The sequence below is a fragment of the Aquarana catesbeiana genome, linkage group LG01, assembly GCF_042186555.1.
Source record: "Aquarana catesbeiana isolate 2022-GZ linkage group LG01, ASM4218655v1, whole genome shotgun sequence".
Lineage (NCBI taxonomy): Eukaryota > Metazoa > Chordata > Amphibia > Anura > Ranidae > Aquarana > Aquarana catesbeiana.
Window position 1 is genome coordinate 833,376,919 of NC_133324.1, and position 22,773 is coordinate 833,399,691.

The 22,773-nt window shown below is 42.9% G+C and overlaps 1 protein-coding gene and 1 pseudogene across 1 annotated transcript in view; both read left to right on the top strand.

The window, feature by feature from the left end:
- Positions 1-22,773, top strand: part of BEND4 (BEN domain containing 4) — a 200,539-nt gene that overhangs the window by 82,731 nt on the left and 95,035 nt on the right. Inside the window, exon 3 of the mRNA XM_073608509.1 lies at positions 15,684-15,775. Within this exon, the coding sequence (XP_073464610.1) occupies positions 15,684-15,775 (92 nt within the window). The remainder of the gene's footprint in view (positions 1-15,683; positions 15,776-22,773) is intronic.
- Positions 5,621-5,754, top strand: LOC141124471 (U2 spliceosomal RNA; annotated as a pseudogene).

Here is a 22,773-nt window from a genome sequence, read left to right on the forward strand (position 1 = left end):
ACTTAGAGATAGAAGCCCCTGCAATGTGCACCCCGAGCAATGTGCTCACCCCTTAAGGATGCTCAAATATATACTGTTATAAGGGTAGGGTTGAAGTTCGTTAATTAATCATGAGTGACTATAAGAATGCCTAACAATCAAAGTGGACTTTTTGCTTCTAAAGTCAGGAAAGCAAAAGGCCAGAGGCCAAGATAAGATCAACACATAAAACTTAGGTAAGACAGTCTGGAGCAACAAATAATGTCATGGTTGTGCACAGGGCAATAGATAGAGAAGGCCACATACCAACACATACACACAGAGACAGCAGGCAGATCCCAATTTCAGTTAACGGTGGAAGATGTGGTTTAGCTGACACATACCAACACATACACACAGAGACAGCAAGCAGATCCCAATTTCAGTTAACGGTGGAAGATGTGGTTTAGCTACAGCAATGATTGAGATATCGTTTTTTAGCCATTGACTCTGCACAAAGTAAAAGTAATCGTAGTGGCTAAGAAGCCCCTGGATTACTTTTACAGGCAGTGAAAGGGGGTCCCACCACAGCCTTTACTGCTTTTAAGATGAGACCAGTAGCATCCAGTTACTGGGACACAGTGAGAGGGATGGATGTCATTCCTCCCACCGTGTGACGTCACTTTATATTTTATCACTTTTGTCACTTTAGATTTTATCACTTCTGGTTTCAGTCTCATGTAAAGAAGCCATTACTGACTTGAACAAGCTGATTTGGTTTGATCAGATGCTTTGGAGGCCAGAGGACAGATATGGGGTCTAAAAGACCTCATATCTCCCTATAAAGAGGACCTGTCATGGCCCATGCTATCACAAGGAATGTTGTCCATCTCTTGTGAAAGCAAAAATGACAGCTACAGTGTAAGATTTTTTTTTTATCTGTAATAAATAAAATACTATTTAAAAGAAAGTTAAACTGCCCCCTTCTCCTTCATGCTTACTAATTGCAAACACATACGTTGGCTTCACACGCATATGTAAACGGCAACAAACCTGCATTTCGCTTCAAGTTGGGGTCAGGGGTGGTGCCAGGGGTGGGGGCAAGGGCGTGGTTGAAGGGGGCCCTGTCAGGTAGGCTGTACGGGGCTCCATGATTTCTAATAGCGGCCCTGCTGGTCTGTAAGTTGAGCTGGGAATTTCTCTGGTTTTGTTTTGCATGCGTTGCCCTTCCATATGCTTCTTGCTGCAAAGGCCAGTTATAGGTGAGGACAGTGACCATTTGTTTTTAACTAAAGACATAACAGGTTGCATCGGGTAATAATTTTACACCTGTAACCCCCCTCAACCCCAGACAACATCCCCAGCTGATCATTTTAGGAACAGGTTACTGACTGTTGTTCTCCCCCCGAGGTAAGCTGGCAGCCAAGCACAAGCCCTCACCTCTATAGGTCACACATTTTCCTGAAGCCAGCATGCATATTTATAGAACATTCTTTCACGTGAAATATTGTTTGAGGACTGGGAGGTGCATTGACAACCAATTGCCATCTGAGGTTTGTAGTCAGCTCTAGCAATTTGCGTTAAAAGGTTTTATTTGAAGATGCTAATTATTCACCCATTATATTTATATAGTGATTGTGCTTTACTGTTCATCTCAGTGCAAGCCTGCTTGAAAACAGTATGCTGTTTGCTTATCTTGCAGTCTCATACATCATTCAGCAGTGACTATACTATACCGTCTAAATTAAAGATAGGGGACGCGCTACAAATCTGTATATAAAATATGAAAGCAAGTGAAAATGTTAAAGTGTACTTTCAACAAAATATATAATAATAACTACTATATAAATATCGATTACCATAAAAATACCCCCCCCCCCTTTAGGGAAATAAAGGGAGCCATTGAAATGTTTTATGTATTGATCACGTGATGTCATTCTAGAATGCTACAATCCATATTGTTTTATTTTGGCCCAGCATTTACACATTTACATTTGTGAACTGCCCTGTTGAATAATTCCCTTGATCTGATATCTGGTATCATTATTTTTCTGTTACCTATAGATTTTCATTTTTATTGCGCCTTGAGATGCAGATCAAAACCGTACGCTGAAAAAACAGATCAGCGTAATATTGCAGATTTTATATTGTCCTCTGATAACACTGCAATGCTCTATTGATCGTCACATGCATAAAGCAGCAGAAATTTATCATGTCACCAGGGAAAAGTAGGGCACATCAACCGAGGGCTGTAATTTCAGCAAATAACAATATACAGTTGCATTTTGATGATCTACAATGTCTGATCAAGGTTGTGCTCAAAAGAACTGGCTCATTTCAAATATCACACAGCTATTCTGGTATTTGTGCAACAAATCAGAATCTGTTTCATGAAAGTGAAAATCATATTATGCGTTAGTGCCATTGTATGTCACACGATTAATACTGCATACAGATTCTGTAACTGTTTGGCTGCCAAATAGTCCATTCACAGTGCGAAGAAACTGCTTTGAAATGGTTGTAAACCCTTACATATACCCAGTGAAGTGACTGGGTGATACACAGAGATGAAACAAATCCTCCTACATGAGTTGTACCTGTTTATCTACAGTTCACCCTTCCCTACATCCATGCAAAGTCCAGAATTTATAAAGCTTGTCTAAACTGTCAGAAAAATAGAGGCAAAGAGCTGAAGTTACACACTACAGAGCTCTGTGAGGAGAGCCCTGAGAGCTGATTGGAGGGAAGAATCGCCCCCCCCCCCTCCACACAGCACACAGGAACAGAGCTGAGGCTGTCAATCAGCTGGAGGTCCCTCCCCTGTCATCTTTTTTCTCTTGGTGTCAGGAAAACTTGTCAGAAGTGATTCATGCTGATAGCAGAGGAATAAAGCAGCAGACAGAAATTACACTTAGGAGTTTATTTACTAAAACTGGAAAGTGCAAAATCAAGCACACTTCTGCATAGAAGCCAATCAGCTTCCAATTTTTATTGACAAAGCTTTACCACTTGCTGCCCGCCATATAGCACAATTACGTTGGCAAAGTGATCGTGTTATCCTGACCAGACGTCATATGACGTGGTCAGTATAACAAGCCGCTTTGCGTCCCAGGGGGCGCGCATCGCGGTGATCCTTGTTGCATCATGTCAGTCTGACACACCGCAACTCCGATTTAGGTAAAGAGTCTCTGGCAGAGAAAATATAAATAAATGGTGACAAAAGTGGAACAATAGAGTGTACACACACACTACAAATCAAAATCAATTATAGTGAACATGGCCAATCTCCAGTAAATCATATATAAAATCAATGTTATATAGTAGTCATAAATCAAATATCACACTTCCATGAGTAATGTGTGCTTCACACATAAATAGCAAGTGCTCTCCACTGGACAAACTATGCGCTCACCTCCCGGGGAGACCCTGCATTTACAACTATCACGGAGTGTTCTGGCTTGTTCACCAATTGAATGAACTTGATGCTATTTCTAATATTTTAAAAAAGAACATTGATGTTATATATGGTTTACTGGAGATTGGCCACGTTCACTATAATTGATTTAAATTTATAGTGCATGTGTACACTCTATTGCTTCTCTTTGTCACCATATTATTATTTGTTTTATTTATCACTTGTTGCCAATTGGGGGTTACCAACGCTAGTATCTTATTATATACATACATTGGTTCCCAAAATTGCATTGTGAGTGTTAATAATTGGGAGCATCACCACTTTTGTTTTAGGTTTGTGCATATTTTGTGATATATATTTGAGTTGTAAGGTTTTATTTTTAATTTTGGGGAGGTAGCACTTCATCCTTCTTCATATAGTTTATGTAAGTATTTATTATCTTATACTCCTGTATGGTTTTCATTTAAAAAGTGAGTTTTGGTAACAGGGTCTCTCTAAATATCAATAAGGGCCAAGGCATCCTGTCCCTGGTGAAAAGGGATTGTTGACTTTTTTTGATGAAGATGCTAGCTGGAAATTTAGACTTGCCCAGTGAGCCAATGATGTCATAGAGCTTAGTAGAAGTTTTTTGTGGTGATTCTACAGCTGGCTGTGTGACACCGGTCCTTGAAAAGACACAATCCTGGGTCTACTCTGTTATTTTATTATTTTAATTTCATTTAGATAGAGCAGGGCATGGATAGAGCCTTTGTTGAATGCTAATTGCTGTCTGTATTCCTGTTGTGAAGATTTCTCCTTACTTCCTGTCTAAACAAAATGATGGGAAATCTCTCCAATGAGGAAACAAAAATGCATATTATTGTTTGAATTTGAGTGATGAAGGAAGGACCAGAGGCCTACTGACAATATTTCTATTGGTGTCCTTGCCTTCCTGTCACAATGACAAGCACAAGAAGTGGACCATAGGGTGAGTACGTGGATCGAAAACTGGCTACAGGGGCGAGTCCAAAGGGTGGTGATAAATGGGGAACACTCAGAATGGTCTGGTATGGTCAGGGTTCTGTCCTGGGACCAATCCTTTTTAATTTATTCATAAACGGAGGATGGGATGGGAGGATGGGATAAACAGCTCAATCTCAGTATTTGCAGGTCATACAAAGCTAAGCAGGGCAATAACTTGTACGCAGGAGGTGGAACCCTTACCAGAAGATCTAAACAAATTAATGGGGTGGGCAACTACATGACAAATGAGTTTTAATGTTGAAAAATGTAAAGTAATGCATTTGGGTGCCAAAAATATATGAATACAATTTACTCACTAGGGGGAATCTAGGATGGAAAAGGACCTGGGGGTCCTAGTAGATGATAGGCTCAGCAATGGCATGCAATACCAAGCTGCTGCAAGCAAAGCCAATAGAATATTAGCATGCATTAACCACTTCAGCCCCGGAAGATTTGGCTGCTCAATGACCAGGCCATTTTTTGCGATACTGCACTGCGATGCTTTAACTGACAATTGCGCGGTCATGCAACACTGTACCCAAACAAAATTGACGTCCTTTTTTCCCACAAATAGACCTTTCTTTTGGTGGTATTTGATCATCTCTGCGGCTTTTATTTTTTGCTCTATAAACAAAAAAAGACAATATTTGTGAAAAAACACAATATTTTGTACTTTTTGCTATAATAAATATCCCCATTTTTTTTAGAAAAAAGCTAATTTTTTCCTCCGTTTAGGCCGATATGTATTCTTCTACATATTTTTGGTAATAAAAATCTCAATAAGCGTATATTGATTGGTTTGCGCAAAAGTTATAGCGTCTACAAAATAGGGGATAGATTTATGGCATTTTTATTATTATTATTTTTACTAGTAATGGCGGCGATCTGCAATTTTTATCGGGACTGCGACATTATGGCGGACAGATCGGACACTTTTGACACATTTTTGGGACGATTGACAATTATACAGCGATCAGTGCTATAAAAATGCACTGATTACTGTGTAAATGTCACTGGCAGGGATGGGCTTAACACTAGGGGTGATCAAGGGGTTAAATGTGTGTTCCCTCAGTGTGTTCTAACTGTATGGGGATAGTACTAAGTAGGAGAGGAGACATATCGCTGTTCCTACTTAGTAAGAACAAACGACACGTCTCCTCTCCTCTGACAGCACAGGCGATCATGTGGTTAACTGTGTTCCCTAGTGTACGTTCTAACTGTGGGGGATGGGACTGACCATAGGAGATGACCTCTCGGCCTTTTGGCTTAGATCAAATGTAGTATCTGTTTTTATCAGTTGCCAGGAGGTGGCGCTTGCTTCTGTCCCTGATCTACAGCGAGGTGGTATCAGGGATAGCGGAGGCTATGCAAAACCTGCTGGTGTAAAGGTAACCTGGAGCGGTTCGTAGCCGAAAGGGAAGCCTTCTGATGGAGAACCATTGGGTCTGGCCAGAGGGTCGGGTCCCTGGCCTTCTGGCCTAGATTGGGGTAACTCTAGCTCCGGTCAGTTTTTTGGGAGAGAACATTGGCTCCTCTTTCCCACCGGGGGAGCGGTTAGTATTTCCCGAATGTAATTAGGTAGGAGGGATGGGAGCGACGGTAAGGCCTGATGGTAAAGGGCTCTCACCAAGCTTCCAGAACTTCAGGCTTTCCTGGCTGGGGTGGGGGCTGCTGTGGTCTGGGTTGGGGGTCAGGGTTGCACAAAAAGCCAGTGGTGAATGTGCCCCTGAAGTGTCAGTTCAGGGGTGCCGTACAGTCACAGTGTTTAGGCACTTGATTTATGGCAGCATGGTCACTTCACCACAACACACGTTTTTTGCACCTGCCTCTAGGGCCGAGCCTTTTGGCTAGGACCAGGGGAAATTGTTATTCCTGGCCGGAGGGCCGGCCATTGTATTACACAATGGTCACTTTTCACTCTCCCACTTCTTTCTCCCCACTTTCTTTTTATTTATCCACGTGTTTGTCACTTTTTTGTATTTTTTTTGTTTGATGTGTATACACGTTTGTCACTGTGTGATGAGTAGGGTGTGGGTCCTCGGGCCTACTCTGAAAGTCTTGGGAGGGGGTGGACATAGGCCTTCTGGCTTGGTTCGCCCTCTCTCATGGGGTCTCCCTTCGGGGAAGTCCCGCCTAGTACTTGGGTGGGTCTGTTTCGGCAGACCTACCAGAGAACGGGGGTCTGTCTGGTTTCGACCAGATGGACCCAAGTGAAGTACTTCAGTCCCCGTCTGAAGTCTAACGCCCTGGGGGATCAGGGTAAGGTCCTTCCCTAGTGGAGGATCAGTGTAACACCTGTTGCACGTTTTTGTGTGTCACTTTATGTGTGTACACTTTTTTTGGCACCGGGTGGAAGTTTTTGGGTGTATTTTGCACTCCACTGGCTTTTAAAAAAAACCCAAAACATTCATTTATACCAAACTGCTTCAGTGTGTGTAAATATAGGGGATATCACAAAACGAAAAATAAATCCCAGCACACTTACCACCTAACCTGCAAAAAAACAAACAAATTGACCCTGTCTCACAAGTCATGGTAAAACAGAGGTTTTAGTTGCATACATTTGCAAATATATGTGGAAGCCACAGTGCCTACCTCAAGGTTCCTCTGTGCACTGTGATTCCAACTCTATATTTTTGAGAGTCTCCAAGTTGGAGCACATATAGCAGTGGATAAATTAGGAGCAGGCTTGCCTGGAGGGAGCCCAGTCCTCTTTAAAACACAGGGACACAATGGATCCCCAGCAAGAGCACAATGGCAACTGAAAGCATCCAATGTGTCCCCATGCCAAATCCAACGAACAAGCTATACAAACCACCCCCAATATATAACCAGACTTTGCAGTAAGATGCACACGGACAGGTAGTGTACATAACGAAAAGACAAAAATTCCCCAGTACACTTACCAGCTATATTGCAAAAAAACAAACTGACCCTGTCTAACAATTAACATTAAAAACAGAGGTTTTTGTTGCACACATTTGCAAACATATGTGGAAGCCGCAGTGATTACGTCAAGGCTCCTCTATGTACTGCAGTTCTAAATCTATATTTTTGAGTCTCCAATTTGGAGCATGCATAACAGTGGATAAATTTAAGGGCGAGTGTGCCTGGAGGGAGCCCACTCCACAGAAAAGGCACAGGGACACATATTTAGGGGATGTTGTGCTTCATTGGCCTATTTCACACCACAGAATTTCTTTATTTTTGAGCAATTGCTGGTATGCTCTTGTATGACCCATCCTCGTTTGTGTTATACATCACAGACAGACGCCATGACATTGTGTAGTAGATTTTTCTGATATATCTTGGAATGTATTCATTCCATACTCTATCCCATAGCATTGATGAATATTTTGAGCAGTCAAGAGTATGTAATGTACATCGCAGCTTGCAGCATTGATGAGTACGATGAGTACTGAATGTCTGAGGTGTGCACTGTGCAGAGTTGTCAGTGTCCCATTCACTAATGGCAAACGTGGAGGTGTCTATTTACACTGGTGTTAGGGAAGAAGTGTCCCCTTAAATTGTTGTCAAGTAGAAAACCATCTTGTTATGTTGATGGTATATCAGGTTATGTCACTTTTTTTCATTGTTTGATAGTAGAGTGCCCCCTAATACTGGTAGTCAGTAGAGACATTTCCCCTTATAATGGTGGTCAGTGGTTCTTTCCATTGTTGGTCAGTGATGAAATTCCCACATACATTGGTCATCAGCGGTAATGTACTCTTTACATTGATAGTCGGTGGTGCAGGGTCTCCTTGTATTGGTGATGAGTGGTGCAATGTCTCCCTACTTTTGTGGTCAGTGGTACAGTGTCCTCTTAAATTGGTGGTCAATGCTGAAGTGCTCTTTTGCGTTGGTAGTGAATGGTGCAGTGTCTCCCTACATTGGTGGTCAATAGTACAGTGTTAATTTGCATTGGTGGTCAATGGTGCAGTGTTAATTTACATTGGTGGTCATTGGTGCAATGTCTCCTTATATTGGTGATCAGCAATGCAGTGTCTCCTTACATTAGTGCTCAGTAGTGCAATATCCACTTAAATTGGTGGTCAGTGATGCAGTGTCCTCTTAAATTGGTTGTCAGTGGTAAAGTACACCTTTACGTTGGTGCTTACAGTGGCGCAATATCTCCCTACATTGGTAGTCAATGGTGCAGTGTCCCCTTACAATGGTTGTCCGTGGTGCAGTGTCCCCATACAATGGTGGTCAGAGGTGAAGTGCTACCTTACATTGCTGCTCAGTGGTAAAGTTCCCTCCTTGTGTGGCCATCAGTGTCTATTTTGGCCTCTGTTGTTGTCTATGGGCCAATATACCTTCTTTATACCTGGTCTCTGTTGTGGTCCATGAGCCAGTGTAATCTTTTTTACTGCAAAGCTTTTATTAAAGTCTTTCTAAAGCAGTTTTACGCTATGTGGAGTCTCTCCTTTGATTTTTCCACCGGAGGAGCTGTATGGTGAATAGAGCGTCCTAGTGTGGGGGATAGTCCTGTGGAGACCCTTACCTTCCTGTACTTCTACTGACGGACGAAGCAGCATTCCACTCATTGCCGTTCGTTTTACCACAAGCTTACTCTGACTCCGAAGCCGCTGGCCGGGGAGTCCACCACTCTTGGTAAGAGTATTTTTTACATACCTATATCTACAATTTCATGCCTACCATCTGAATATACGGGAACCATTCTGGCTGTCCAAAGGAAGCCCAAGCGGCCAAGTATTTGGGTGTACCTTCATAGGTCCAGCATTGGGACTCACATTTGATTACATTGAGTGTGTTTATGAACAATATTTATATATATGAGTGCACTTATATTGAGTTATATGTTTCTATATTTTTACTTTTTTCACATATACTTACCTTGTATGACACCTGTTACCAACAGATACACACGTCTGCTGAGCAACATTTTAGCACATTGGTTGTTGTTTCACGGAATTTTAATATAAATACCACGTTTATTATTTTATTTAATATATTTTCTCTTCACGATTAAATAGCATATATACTTATCCCCACACAGTCATCTCCTTTAGGATAACACAATTAGCTCTTTGTTTGGCTGGATTTTATTGGATACAATTTAACACACACCTGATAAGGCAGACTATAGGGAACACTCGGTTGATTTATTATTGCTTTTTCCTTTTGTAATAATACAGGATTTGGAAAAATCCTATTTTGATTAAATACCTCACTGGGTAAGTTTGGCCCTCTGATTGATATTTTAGTGGGTCCGACCCAAATGAGGAACAAGTTCACTTTAGCGCCACACTGTATTCTTTTATCAATGTCTCCTTATATTGGTGGTCAGCAATGCAGTGTCTCCTTACATTAGTGCTCAGTAGTGCAATATCCACTTAAATTGGTGGTCAGTGATGCAGTGTCCTCTTAAATTGGTTGTCAGTGGTAAAGTACACCTTTACGTTGGTGCTTACAGTGGCGCAATATCTCCCTACATTGGTAGTCAATGGTGCAGTGTCCCCTTACAATGGTTGTCCGTGGTGCAGTGTCCCCATACAATGGTGGGCAGAGGTGAAGTGCTACCTTACATTGCTGCTCAGTGGTAAAGTTCCCTCCTTGTGTGGCCATCAGTGTCTATTTTCCCAAGAGAGTAGAGGCTCTGTTCCCACGCTGCTGGCTTTGGCTTATCTGAGTGACATTGGTGTCAGAACTATGCAGGCACTGTGGAGCTGAAAATCACTTCATCCAGCAATGCCACAAGCTGGCTGGGTGTGACTAGAATCTGGGCTGGGGTTGCCACCTGTCCAGGATTCACCCGGACAGTTCGGGTTTTGAATCATGTGTCCGGGTTTCAGACTGTCTGAGACCCGGATACATTGTTTAGACTGGACTATGGCTTCCCAGCAGGGTTCATCGCTGCAGTTGTCTAAGCTGAGAGTGTCTGTTACACTCTTTCACAATGCCCAAAGCCAACACTAACAACCCCCCCCCCATTAACACACACAGACAGGAGAGGAGAGAGGGCTCAATCTGCACCTCTTCCCCCCACCCCCTACCCCTCTTTGTCTGCCTACGCTCCAATCCCCTGTGCACTGTGCATCAGAAAAGGAAAGTTGGGGCCGGAAATTTTGAAGTCGAGCAACCTCAGATACATCTGGATGAGAGGTGCTGACTGCCAAAGGGTGAGTGAGCTCACCATCCATCCCTGTCTGTGACTGATGTCCCCCCCTTCTCTCTCCTGCCTCTGAGTAAGTACACTAAGGCAAATCAGGGTTCTCAGAGCACCCCTTACATCAGAGTTCCCCTTTACACCAAAGGCCACATTGTTTCCCCTTACACCAGACTCTTCTTCTTACATCAGAGTTCTCAGTGTTCCCCCTTTAATCAGGGTTTCCAGAGCATCCCTTATGTTAGAGGCCCCAGAGTTCTCCCTTACATCAGAGTCTGCAGAGTCCCCCCTTACAGTGAAAGGGAACTCTGACAGTTTTAGATGTAAAAGGGGAACTTTGTGGACTCTGATGTAAAGGGGGACTCTTATTAACTTCATATGATTAGAAATGTTATTTAATAGCAAAATATATCTATAGTTTATACTATAAAAAAAAGAATTGGCGTGCGCCGCCAAAGTGTTCGGGTTTGACTTGAAGGAAAGGTGGCAACCTTACTCTGGGCCCCCCAGTAGGAGACCCATGGCATGTGCCAAAGGTGTTGGAGCATAGTGACACCCATGTTTAATTGGGCAAACATCGCCCTCAAACTTGTCAGGTGTACACAGGTATCATTAGTAGATAAATCATGTTTAATGGATGGTAAATCTTTTAGCAAATACTGTCAAATGCAGCCCGTAATATGAAAATAGTTAAGTGCTAGCATAAGCCTGGCTCCAGTACCTACCTTTTACTGAGTTTTTGTCAGTGAGCCCTCCCAAGTGTACCTTGTACAGCATGATTACTAGAACTGTTTTATGAAGAATTTACTTTTGCTACTGCACTCTGTATGCTGCATGCCATGTACTGCAGAATGCAGTATTAGTGACAGTGCTTTAATAGGATCCCCCACTTCCCTTCTATAAAAGCTGTACCAATGTGTTGTAGGGATGAGCCCGATGTTCGAGTCAAACGTAAGTTCAATTCGAACATCGGGTGTTCGCCTGTTTGCAGAATAACTAACAATTTGGGGTGTTCGCGGCAAATTCGAAAGCCACGGAACACCTTTTAAAAGTCTATGGGAGAAACCAAAAGTGGTGATTTTAAAGGCTTATATGCATGGTATTGTCATAAAAAGTGTTTGGGGACCCGGGTCCTGCCCCAGGGGACATGTATCATTGCAAAAAAAAGTTTTAAAAACAGACCTTTTTTCGGGAGCAGTGATTTTAATAATGCTTAAAGTGAAACAATAAAAGTGAAATATTCCTTTAAATTTTGTACCTGGGGGTTGTCTATAGTATGCCTGTAAAGTGGCGCCTGTTTCCCGTGTTTAGAACAGTCCGAGAGCAAAATGACATTTCTAAATGAAAAAAGTCATTTAAAACGACTCGCGGCTATAATGAATTGTCAGTCGGGGTAATACAGATAAGTCATATCATATCACATAAGTCATTGAAAAAAACGGCATGGGATCCCCCAGTCCATTACCAGTCCCTTTGGGTCTGGTATGGATATTAAGGGGAACCCCGTGCCAAAATTAGAATAAAAATGGCGTGGGGGTCCCCCTCAAAACCCATACCAGACCCTTATCCAAGCACGCAACCTGGCAGGCCGCATCAAAAGAGGGGGGACGAGAGAGCGCCCCCCCCTCCTGAACCGTACCAGGCCACATGCCCACAACATGGTGAGGGTGCTTTGGGGTAGCCCCCAAAGCATCTTGTCCCCATGTTGATGAGGACAAGGGCCTCATCCCCACAACCCTTGCCCGGTGGTTGTGGGGGTCTGCGGGCGGGGGGCTTATCAGAATCTGGAAGCCCCTTTTAACGAGGGGACCCCAGATCCTGGTCTCTGTGTGAAATGGTAACGGGGTACAAATGTACCCCTACCATTTCACAAAAAAAGTGTCAAAATGGTAAAAATGACAAGACACGGCTTGGGACAAGTCCTTTATTAAAAAAAGATAATAAAATAAAAATGTCCCACAAAGTCTTCTTCTTCTTCTCATGCTCCACCGAGGGACTGAAAAAGATCGCAATCGTCAGAGCGAGAGCAATAATTCTAGCCCTGGACCTCCTCTGTAACTCAAACCTGGTAACCGTAAAAAAAATTTAAAGCGTCGCCTATGGAAATTCATAGGTACCGTAGTTTGTCGCCATTCCACGAGTGCGTGCAATTATAAAGGGTGACATGTTTGGTATCTATTTACTCAGCGTAACATCATCTTTCACATTATACAAAAAAATTGGGGCAACTTTACTGTTTGGATTTTTTACAATTCATGAAAGTGTCCCTTTTCCAAAAATTTGTGTTTAAAACACCGCTGCACAAATACCGTGTGATATAAACTATTGTAACAATCTCCATTTTATTCTCTAGATTCTCTGCTAAAAAATATATATATATATAATGTTTGGGAACTCTAAGTAATTTTCTAGCAAAAAATACGGATTTTAACGTGTAAACACCAAATTTCGAAAATAGGCTTAGTCATGAAAGGGTTAAAATTAGAACTTTTGATTATTCATGTTCGTGTCCCATAAGCTTTAACGGTGTTCACAAATTTTTTGCCTGTTCGCATGTACTGCTGCGAACCGAACCGGGGGGGTGTTTGGCTCATCCCTAGTTGTGACACTAGAGCAGGAACAGATACCTTCTTCGGCGTGTCAGATTCTACATTCCCCCAGCAGAGTCACACATGTTCATTGGCATATTTTGTGATTTAATCATTGCCTTGTTCTAAACAATATCCTGCTTTTTTATTAGAGCAAAGTTATTTTTTAAATGTTGTCCAGTTGTTTTATGATGTACCCAAATATTCAATGTAGATGAATATTCAATATTATTCAATCTTTAAATTGGAGTGTACTTGCCATGGAGAAAATTTCATATTTTCTTGTATAATTGCTATTGCTAAATTATTAATATTGTTTGTGAGTCTCTCGGTAGCTACACAGAAAGGCTCCAATTCTCATAAACCTCTGGAAATGTGTCACTAAGGTCAGATTTACGAGGGGCTTCAGTCATGTGCTTCATCTCCAGCCATTAGCCATCTGGAAAGTATCACATTTAAGGTACAATAACATCATGTGAAATCAGACCTTTATAGAGAATCTGGTACATGTAAGGTGTGTTCATAGTGTTGTAGAGAAGGTTTAGACAGAGGGGAATTCTCTTTAAAGCCATTCTGATAATACAGAGTAATTGGAAATGGATATTCAGCAATTTTTGGATTCTTTTGTTTAAAACTCTCGCACTTTAGGAGAAAGTGATTTGCAAAGAGCTGCAAAGAGGCCAGTTATGGGCGCTATAGTGTTATGCCCCGTACACACGGTCGGATTTTCCGATGGAAAATGTCCGATCGGAGCGTGTTGTCGGAAATTCCGACCATGTGTGGGCTCCATCGGACATTTTCCATCGGATTTTCCGACACACAAAGTTGGAGAGCAGGAGATAAAATTTTCCGACAACAAAATCCGTTGTCGGAAATTCCGATCGTGTGTACACAAATCCGACGGACAAAGTGCCACGCATGCTCAGAATAAATAAAGAGATGAAAGCTATTGGCCACTGCCCCGTTTATGGTCCCGACGTACGTGTTTTACGTCACCGCGTTCAGAATGATCGGATTTTCCGACAACTTTGTGTGACCATGTGTATGCAAGACAAGTTTGAGCCAACATCCGTTGGAAAAAATCCTAGGATTTTGTTGTCGGAATGTCCGAACAAAGTCCGACCGTGTGTACGCCCTATTAGAGTGATTGTAAACGATCATCTTGTAAAACAACCCATTCAGTTTAAAAACATTATAAATACCTTTTTTTCCCCCTTTTTTGATCACATTACCTCTGTTCTCAGCTGCATAAGAGCATGGGGGAGAAGCAGCAGCAGCACATGGAGCTTGCCAGTGAATGGCTGTGAAGCAGGGGCGTGTCAGAACAAGTCTGATCATTGAAGGAGAGTACACTGAGTTCCCAGCATAGCTAGAGAACTGACCACGGTGCGGTCTCCTGCTTAGTGTGGTCAGTTTTTAATAGGAAAGCAAGGTGACTGGCAGGAACACCAGAGATTTCATATAAAGGAAGCGATACAAAGAGAACAAGATACTTTTTCATACAAGTACATGGTACAGCTGGCACAGATCAGGAATATGAAGTGTTGGGGTAGCAAACGCTTTAAATGTTCAATGTGTATATGGTATAAGGATCTAGACATCTTATCAAACAGCACCGCTAGGTCCTGGACCACAAGTTCAGGTAACAGTACAGCTTTGATTCAAGTTATTACCCCCACAGCAAACTGATTCATCATGTGCTCTCCCCTCCTGTAACCATGGTCACAGTGTTAGACTGACAACACTGAGCACAGCAGAATACCCTGATTGGTTCCTAGTGCTGACATTTCCTCTCCCAGCCTGCTGTATAGGGAATTGCAGAAAGCTGATATAAAGTACTAACTTATATCAGCTTACTTACTAACTTATGTTTGACATTTTTTTTTCTTTATAAATATTTTTGAAATTTCAATTTTTTTTCTTTATACATCTGCCTATTGTTTAGCTGTAATTGGTGTTTGATTTAAAACCTAAGTTTGGTCAAAAATCAAAAACAATAATCAGCACAAGGGACATTACTTACAGTCATTAGGGTGTGTCCCTTGTGCTGCTGGCTCCTCTGTTAGCTGAAATCTTCTTCTATCGATCCTGTGCCACTGTAATCTTCCAGCGTGGCGAGGGTTATTGGAGCTGAGCTGATCTACTTCTATGAATAAAACAGGGTCTATGAATGGAGGAGGCAGACCTTTCAATCATCCACCTGTCCTCCATTCTTAGATCCTGTTTCACTCACAGAATGGAGCAGAGGGCGGAAAGAGCCGGCATATTCGGGCACTCTTGATGAGAGTCTGTCACAGCTCTGTTGAACCCCCTCTTTTAACCCCCACTTCACCAGAAGGTTATGGCAGTGTTGGTAGGGCAAGAAAAATGAAGGAGGATTTCACCTAACAGAGGAGACAGCAGCACAGGGGACACATCCTACTTACTGTAATGTCCCATGTGCTGATTTTTGTTTTTTCATTTTATTTCTGATTAAACTTGGGCTTTAAACTGTAATAGTTTTTACGTTGTTAGTGATGATAAAAATCTGCTTGATGTTTGTTGTATTTTTGTGTACTTGTTACTAATGTGACTGCTCTGTCTCTTGCAGTGCCCTGCCAGACAGTTTTAGACTATTTAAAGACTGTACTTCAACATCACAACCAGTTGGTCATACAGCAGCCCATAGAGCAGCCCACAGAGGTAATGTAACTTAAGATCTGACACTGTTGTAGATGTAGTAAAAATTTGGCATTCCACCTACTTATGGACGCTTTCAATTAGCCCAATTGGACTATATTGGGCAGTATAGACAAGGCGATTTGCCTTATGTTCTCGCTGGCTTGTTGTGGTAAAAAAAATGACTGATTTGTTGTATTTGTGCGCAGCTTGTTCTAATGCCCTATAATGCTTAGAATTGAATGAAGTGTAAGTTAAATAATGCTTAAAAAAGACAAAAAAAAGCAAACATTGCAACGAGTTTTAACAAAGCATTACGTGTGCACGACACACACCAGCACAAGCATGTTGTATGCGCCATGCACCCACCTACTGGTGTGATCCCTATTGAATGATCCCTAAATGTTGCATAATATGGTATCCTCTCAGTACAAGAGCCATCTAACTAAACACCGGCTAATATGTATATTCCCCGTTCTCATAAATGTGAGCAGAGCACATCTAAAGGATACAGTTTCAATAAAATGTTAACATGCGGATTATTTTTATACTTTATGTAGTTCACCGGGACTTTTTTTTTTTTTTCTTTAATGTAGTTCTCTAGCTTACAAAACCTATTAGTCCCTATTGTAGATGATGCCAGAGAATGTTTATAATATATACGAATTCTACTGAATTATTTAGGTGTTCTATTTTACCTATATATAATAACAGCAAATCGCAGGGCCCCTTACCAAAATTTTGGTGGGATGCCCCCACTTACCGTAGCCTCCTTTTTGAAAACCTTTTTGCAGCACTTGCTTACTTAAGCTGGCCATACATGGATTAAAATAAGGCTGGTTCAGCAGGGACCAGACTAATTTCAATCCATGTATGGGCAGGCTAGTGTACACAAGCCAATCTATAAGACTTGTGTACAACCAGCCTATTTATAAGACTTGTGTACAACCAGCCTCTCTGGTTTTTCTCGATTGATTAGTGCCGCTGGCTACAGCCGACAACACTAATCATTGTGTTCTGCCAGTAGGGAAGGCTCTCCACTGGCAGAACGCAATAGCGCAGCAGGAGGGATTCCCCCATCAACACTGACTGTGTTGATGGTGAAATCTAGCAATTTTCGTTCCTTCCACCTGTGTTGGAAAAAAAGAAATTGCATGATCTATGGCCTGCCTAAAAGTGTAACAAAAAAATAATAAAATTAGATTTTAAACACTGCGATCAAAATGCAGGGATCAGGAGTGCATTCAACTCAGAATACAGGGCTCAGGGGGTGAGGGGGGTAATGTGAAGGGTGGTAGAGGACACTGCTATGGGGGTGGCCTTGCCCATAAGAGTGTCCTCTGCCCCTTCACATCACCCCCCCCCCCCCACACACACACACACTAGTGTCCTCTGCCCCCCTTTCCCCTATAGCAGTGACCTCTTGTCCCCCTTAACCCCCTCTCTTTCCCTCCCATAGCAGTATCCTACCTCACAGCCGAGAACAGAAGGTAGCACAGTTCTGGACAGAGGCTGGGAGCGGGAGCCAGCAGAGTGAATTTCCATATTAGCAACCTGGTGATTGGTTGCTTAGGACCGCCATGTGTCCAGCAGCCAATCACCTTCAAAAGTTAATTCGGGCAGCTTCTCCTCCTGCCCCCCGTCCTGCGCTAATCTGCCTCCTGCTTTCCGCTGTTCACTAATCACAGCAGCGGAGGAGGCTTGGGGAGGTGGAGGGGGAGAATGGGAGAGGATGGGACAAGGCGAGGCTGAAGAGGTTGGAGGCTGGGTGGGGAAAGAAGGACTGGAAGCTAGAAGGCAGGGGTCGGCTGCGCTGGTGTGCAAAAGGAGCCAGAGACCGGTCAGAGCTCTGTAGGGAGCCTGTTTCACCAAGGAGTAAGGTAAGTATTTACACTTTAATCCTCTGCCCTAGACTAGATGAGCCCCTTTATCACTGCAAGGGTTTTGTTTCCTTGAGATGGGCTTTAAAGCTTTCCAGTCCTTAGATGTGGTGGTTGCATTTGTTTTCTTTTTTGAAGGTTTTTTTCCCTTTATTTTTACCTGGTAATCCTGCCAATAATACACTTCCTGCTCTAGGGTCGCAATGCTTACTGTACTGCATCTGTGAAGGAGCAGTGTTGTCTCCTTAGCACACAACTCTGTAACATGGAGGGGAATTGTTCTCTAGTCCATGCAGAGAACCAAGAACAATGCCAACTGATAAGAGTGCAACACAGGCAGAAGTCAAAGCAAGTTATTAGCTCACACGTATCCTGGCGTGGTCGACAGGCAATTTTCGCTCTCTTTACGTTGGTAGTCTCTTTGTGGAAAAACCCCATTTTACTTTGGTGTCACATCCAGGGCTGGTGCAAGGATTTTTGGCACCCTAGGCGAAACCTCATTTTGCCACCCCCTTGGCTCCACCCCTGACCCTACCCCGTTTGCCCTGCCCATGTATATCCCTCACCAGCGCCCATCAATGCAGCCTCACCAGCACCCATCAATGCAGCCTCACCGGCGCCCATCAATGCAGCCTCACCAGCGCCCATCAATGCAGCCTCACCAGCTCCCATCAAATGCAGCCTCACCAGCTCCCATCAAATGCAGCCTCACCAGCTCCCATCAAATGCAGCCTCACCAGCTCCCATCAAATGCAGCCTCACCAGCTCCCATCAAATGCAGCCTCACCAGCTCCCATCAAATGCAGCCTCACCAGTGCCCAACAAATGCAGCCTACCAGCGCCCATTAATGCAGCCTACCAGTGCCCGTCAATGAATGTTTGCTTGCTTCCATTTGTTTGGGAGTCAGGACACAGAAGCAGTCCTCCGCTGCCGCTGCGCCTCTGACACTATGTGCGAACGGAGCGGTGGCTGCCTGATGATGCTGAGACTTAGTTGCTTGCAGCAGAGAGAAGAGAGTAGAAACACCAGTGGCCGGGCACCCTAGGCAGCAGTGCGCCCTAGGCGGCTGCCTAGTTTGCCTAGTGGTAGCACCGGCCCTGGTCACATCAGTAGAAAGTCTCACTTTTACCCTGGTGGTCCATCAGTGGACTGGTGTCTATAAGTGTAAAAGACCGTCTTTACAGTGATGGCCTATCAGTGTTAAAGCCCTCTTTTCAGAGATGGTCAGTTAGTGGAAAGGCCCCCATTTATATTGATAGTTGACAAATCATTATGCACCATTATCTATCCAAGACTAAAGTAGACTTAAACCCAATCACTAAAATCACATAGAAGCTTTAACATGTTCATTTAAATGTAAATGTTTATAGGGGTTAATTTACTAAAAACGGAGAGTGCAAATTTTGGTGCAGCTCTGCAGAGAAACCATTCGGCTTCCAGTTTTTTTTCTCAAAGCTTAAAGTGGATGTAAACCCGAAGATTTTTTTTTTTTATATCATAATGTAGAGTATAAGATTTCCTATCATTTGAGCCCAGTCTTGCCACAAAGAGTTAATCCATCTCTGAGCAATCCTCTTTTATTGTTCAGTGAGATAAATCTTGACAAACAGAGAAAAACTTTGTCAAATCCTCCCCCTTGCTGTGAGTGACAGGTGATTTACATCTCTGTGCACTAGCCTAAGACATGCATTATTTTTTAATTCCCTCCCCCACTCCTTTCTTCAGCAGCTCTGCAAGGATTGGCTGTTCCACACCTCACCATGATTTGGCATGCTGAAGTCATGTGGTTACTTTCCTGTCTTTTCACTGGATGTTAGAGATCATATCAGAAGTTCAGCAGAAGTTCGGTGTTAGAAATACACATATTGACAAGGAGAGTGTAGAGGTGGGCGGGGAGTCTACTGACATGACTCCACCCACTGAGCTCCAGACAACAGACCCACCCACAGAATCTGCAGTTTTTCAGGTCTCATAACAGACAGAGGGGAGACATTTGACAGGTAAAGATACATGCAGGAGACATCTATATCCTTATAGATAACCTCTATGGCAGTAGTTTAGAAAGTATGACATTGGGTTTACATCCACTTTAATTGAACAAGCTGAAGTTAGAAGCCGATTGGCTACCATGCACAGCTGCACTACTCCCTAATGTTTTAGTGCTGCAGCTTTCAAAATACCTGGTTATCTGGTTATGGTGGCCCTTGTTTAGTAACTTGGGGGTTGATTTACTAAAGGCAGTTGCTCCAGAGCTTAGTAAATTAGCAAAAGCTCTACTGACTTCCATCATCCAATCATGTGCAAGCAAAATGTTTTTTTATTTTCCATGCACATGATTGGGTGCTCTTTTCAAAGTGAAGCTTTACCTCATTTACTAAGCTCTGGAGCAACTTCAAGTTGCAAAGTGCACAGTCTATTTGTTTTTAGTAAATCGACCCCTTTATGTCTCCCAATGGCACGCCTGAGTTTTCACCTCATCGCACACACCCCGCCTCACAGGCTTTGATTGCTCAGACATATTCCGCTATTGTCACCATCAGTAAACCTGTCCCAAGCAATCATGTACAGAAACAGCTGGAGTGAGTCCTTGTAGACAGAATGGTGCTGGAAGAGATCAGCAGCACTGTGATGTGGTGAAAGCAATATTTTAAAATTTACTGAAAAACATTGAAAATACTCAGTACTTTAGCTAACTAATTGTCATTCATTATGTGTTAAGATCCATCTTAGATATCACTTTAGGTTAGGCTGACCTCCTTAATTCTGATTTATAATGAACCTTTCTAAGTCAACTACAATAATAATTGCAATGATTATGATGGTGACAGTAGATCTCTTTATAAATGAGTCACGGCCATAAAATTCATCTATCAAGGTTTCCTGTTTTAACTTGCTAATCTGTTTAATTTATACAAAAATTGCTCTACTTTTGTGCCACTCTGCATTGTGTTCAGAAAACATTATCATAATAATATTGTTTGTGCACTGTGATAACAGGCATACATTTAAGATGGCTCCATCTCTGCAATTCCCTGATGTGTCATGATGTGACGTGAAATAGAGGGCACTCTAGCCTTGTGCAAAGTATACAACTCTCACGTCACTTTGATGGCAGGTGTCTTGATATGTTAATTGAAGATCTGATCATGTCTTTTGCATTGCTTTTATGGCTAACCACATTTTTTTACTGGTCCCTTAAGAGCTCAGATGCATTATGATGAGTGGAATCAGTCAAGCTTCTTCATCCTAAGTAATTGTTGAGTTGCATATTTGAGTTCTTTGGGAAGGGAAAGTGTTGATGTGTATGAGCAGTGTAAACCACAGTGCTTCCGCAGATGGTCAAAATGTAGGTACAACATTGTGAAGCCTAGCTGAAGTCACAAACTAAACGGGGTGTTCTTGCAGAATATTTCATTTGATAGATTCACTTTCAACAAATATTGTAAACCTGTAATCCTTTCTACCTTGTCATATGATGTATGCATAACCACACTCTAGTATTCATTTACTAAAGGCAAATAGTTCAGTTTGCAAGAGAATTTTTCCTTAGCTATCAAATGTGGTGAATATTAGTTTGCAAATAATACCCAATCCTGGGTTAAAGAAAAAATCTCTCTCTCTCTCTCTCTCTCTCTCTCTCTCTCTCTCTATACCCTGTTTCCCCGAAAATAAGACCTAGCGTGATTGTCAGTGATGGCTGCAATATAAGCCCTACCCCCCCAAATAAGCCCTAGTTAAAGTCCTTGTAGGTCTTATTTTCAGGCTAGGGCTTATTTTCGGGGAAACAGATTAGGGCATATTTGGGGGGTAGGGCTTATATTGCAGCCATCACTGACAATCACGCTAGGTCTTATTTTCGGGGAAACAGGGTATATATATGTATATGTGTATGTGTATATGTAGGAAGGCCAGTATGGTGGCCTGAATTTATGGGAGGAGCCCGGGGGGTATTTAACCAGCCCGCTCACCTGTGGTGCTTGTCGGTTTCCTGTGCGCGATATACGTCACTAGGCCGACTATTCCGATTTCAGCGTTCGCAAATACTTGGCTCACAAGTTCCCGCATTCGTGATCACCGTGCCCGAGAGTTTTTGAAGTCCACGTTTACCGATTCGTTCGCACCACGCGTCTGGCTGGGCTGTCGCAGGTAGGGTCCCCTCGGATTTTTGTTTTTACGTACGTTATGTCATGTCACTAAACCGTGGTATCAGAATTACGAATCACTCGCAAATTTCACGAACGTAACCGCATGTGTATTACTCGCACTGTCGTCATGTTACCATTTCGCGTTATCTGAGGAAACCACAGCGACGCAAGCGTCGCTTCATTTCAGACAGGTCTTAATTGTTAAACATGTGTCAGTAGACAGCCATAGCGATTCGTAAATGCATAAATCTTTTCGAACCACGTCAGTTCGATACCAATCATTTCTCATTTCTGAAACATTTCTAAATACATTTCTAACATTTCAAACCATTTCAAATCATTTCTCATTTCAGTCACGTACCGCGCTCCGATCCGAATCCAGTCGCACCTAAAAGATGCACCGATTCGCTCCGGTGTGCCCCATTAGTTACGGCCTCATTTCAGTACATGCTCCAGAGTCACGTCATTATCAGTCGTTATGACTCATCGATTCGTACCTCTGTCATGGTTATCATTTCATTTCCACGTATCACGCTCCGATACGAATTCAGTCGCATGGAAATGCACCGATTCGTCTCGGCGTTCCCCAGGTATTACCCACATTTCAGTACATGCTCCAGAGTCCGATTCGTAGTCAGTTGCTACAGCAGCACGACCGATTCACACCTCTGTCATGGCAAACAATATGTTACACCTGCACTTACCGCGCTACGCTTCGAATCCAGTCGCATCCTCCATGCACCGATTCGTTACGGCGTGCCCCAGGGCTCGGCCCCATTTCTGAAACATGCTCCAGAGTCCGGATCATAGCTAGTCGCAGATATCGGGCGACCGATCCGCATCTCTGTCATGGAATTGCTATCATTTCACTCCCACAGCGCATCACCGTTTCGAAACCAGTCGCATCCGAGATGCACCGATTCGTCACGGAATGCCTCAGTTGTTTCGGCCGTATCCATACCTATACCAGAGCTCGGTGCGTTGCCAGTCGCAAAA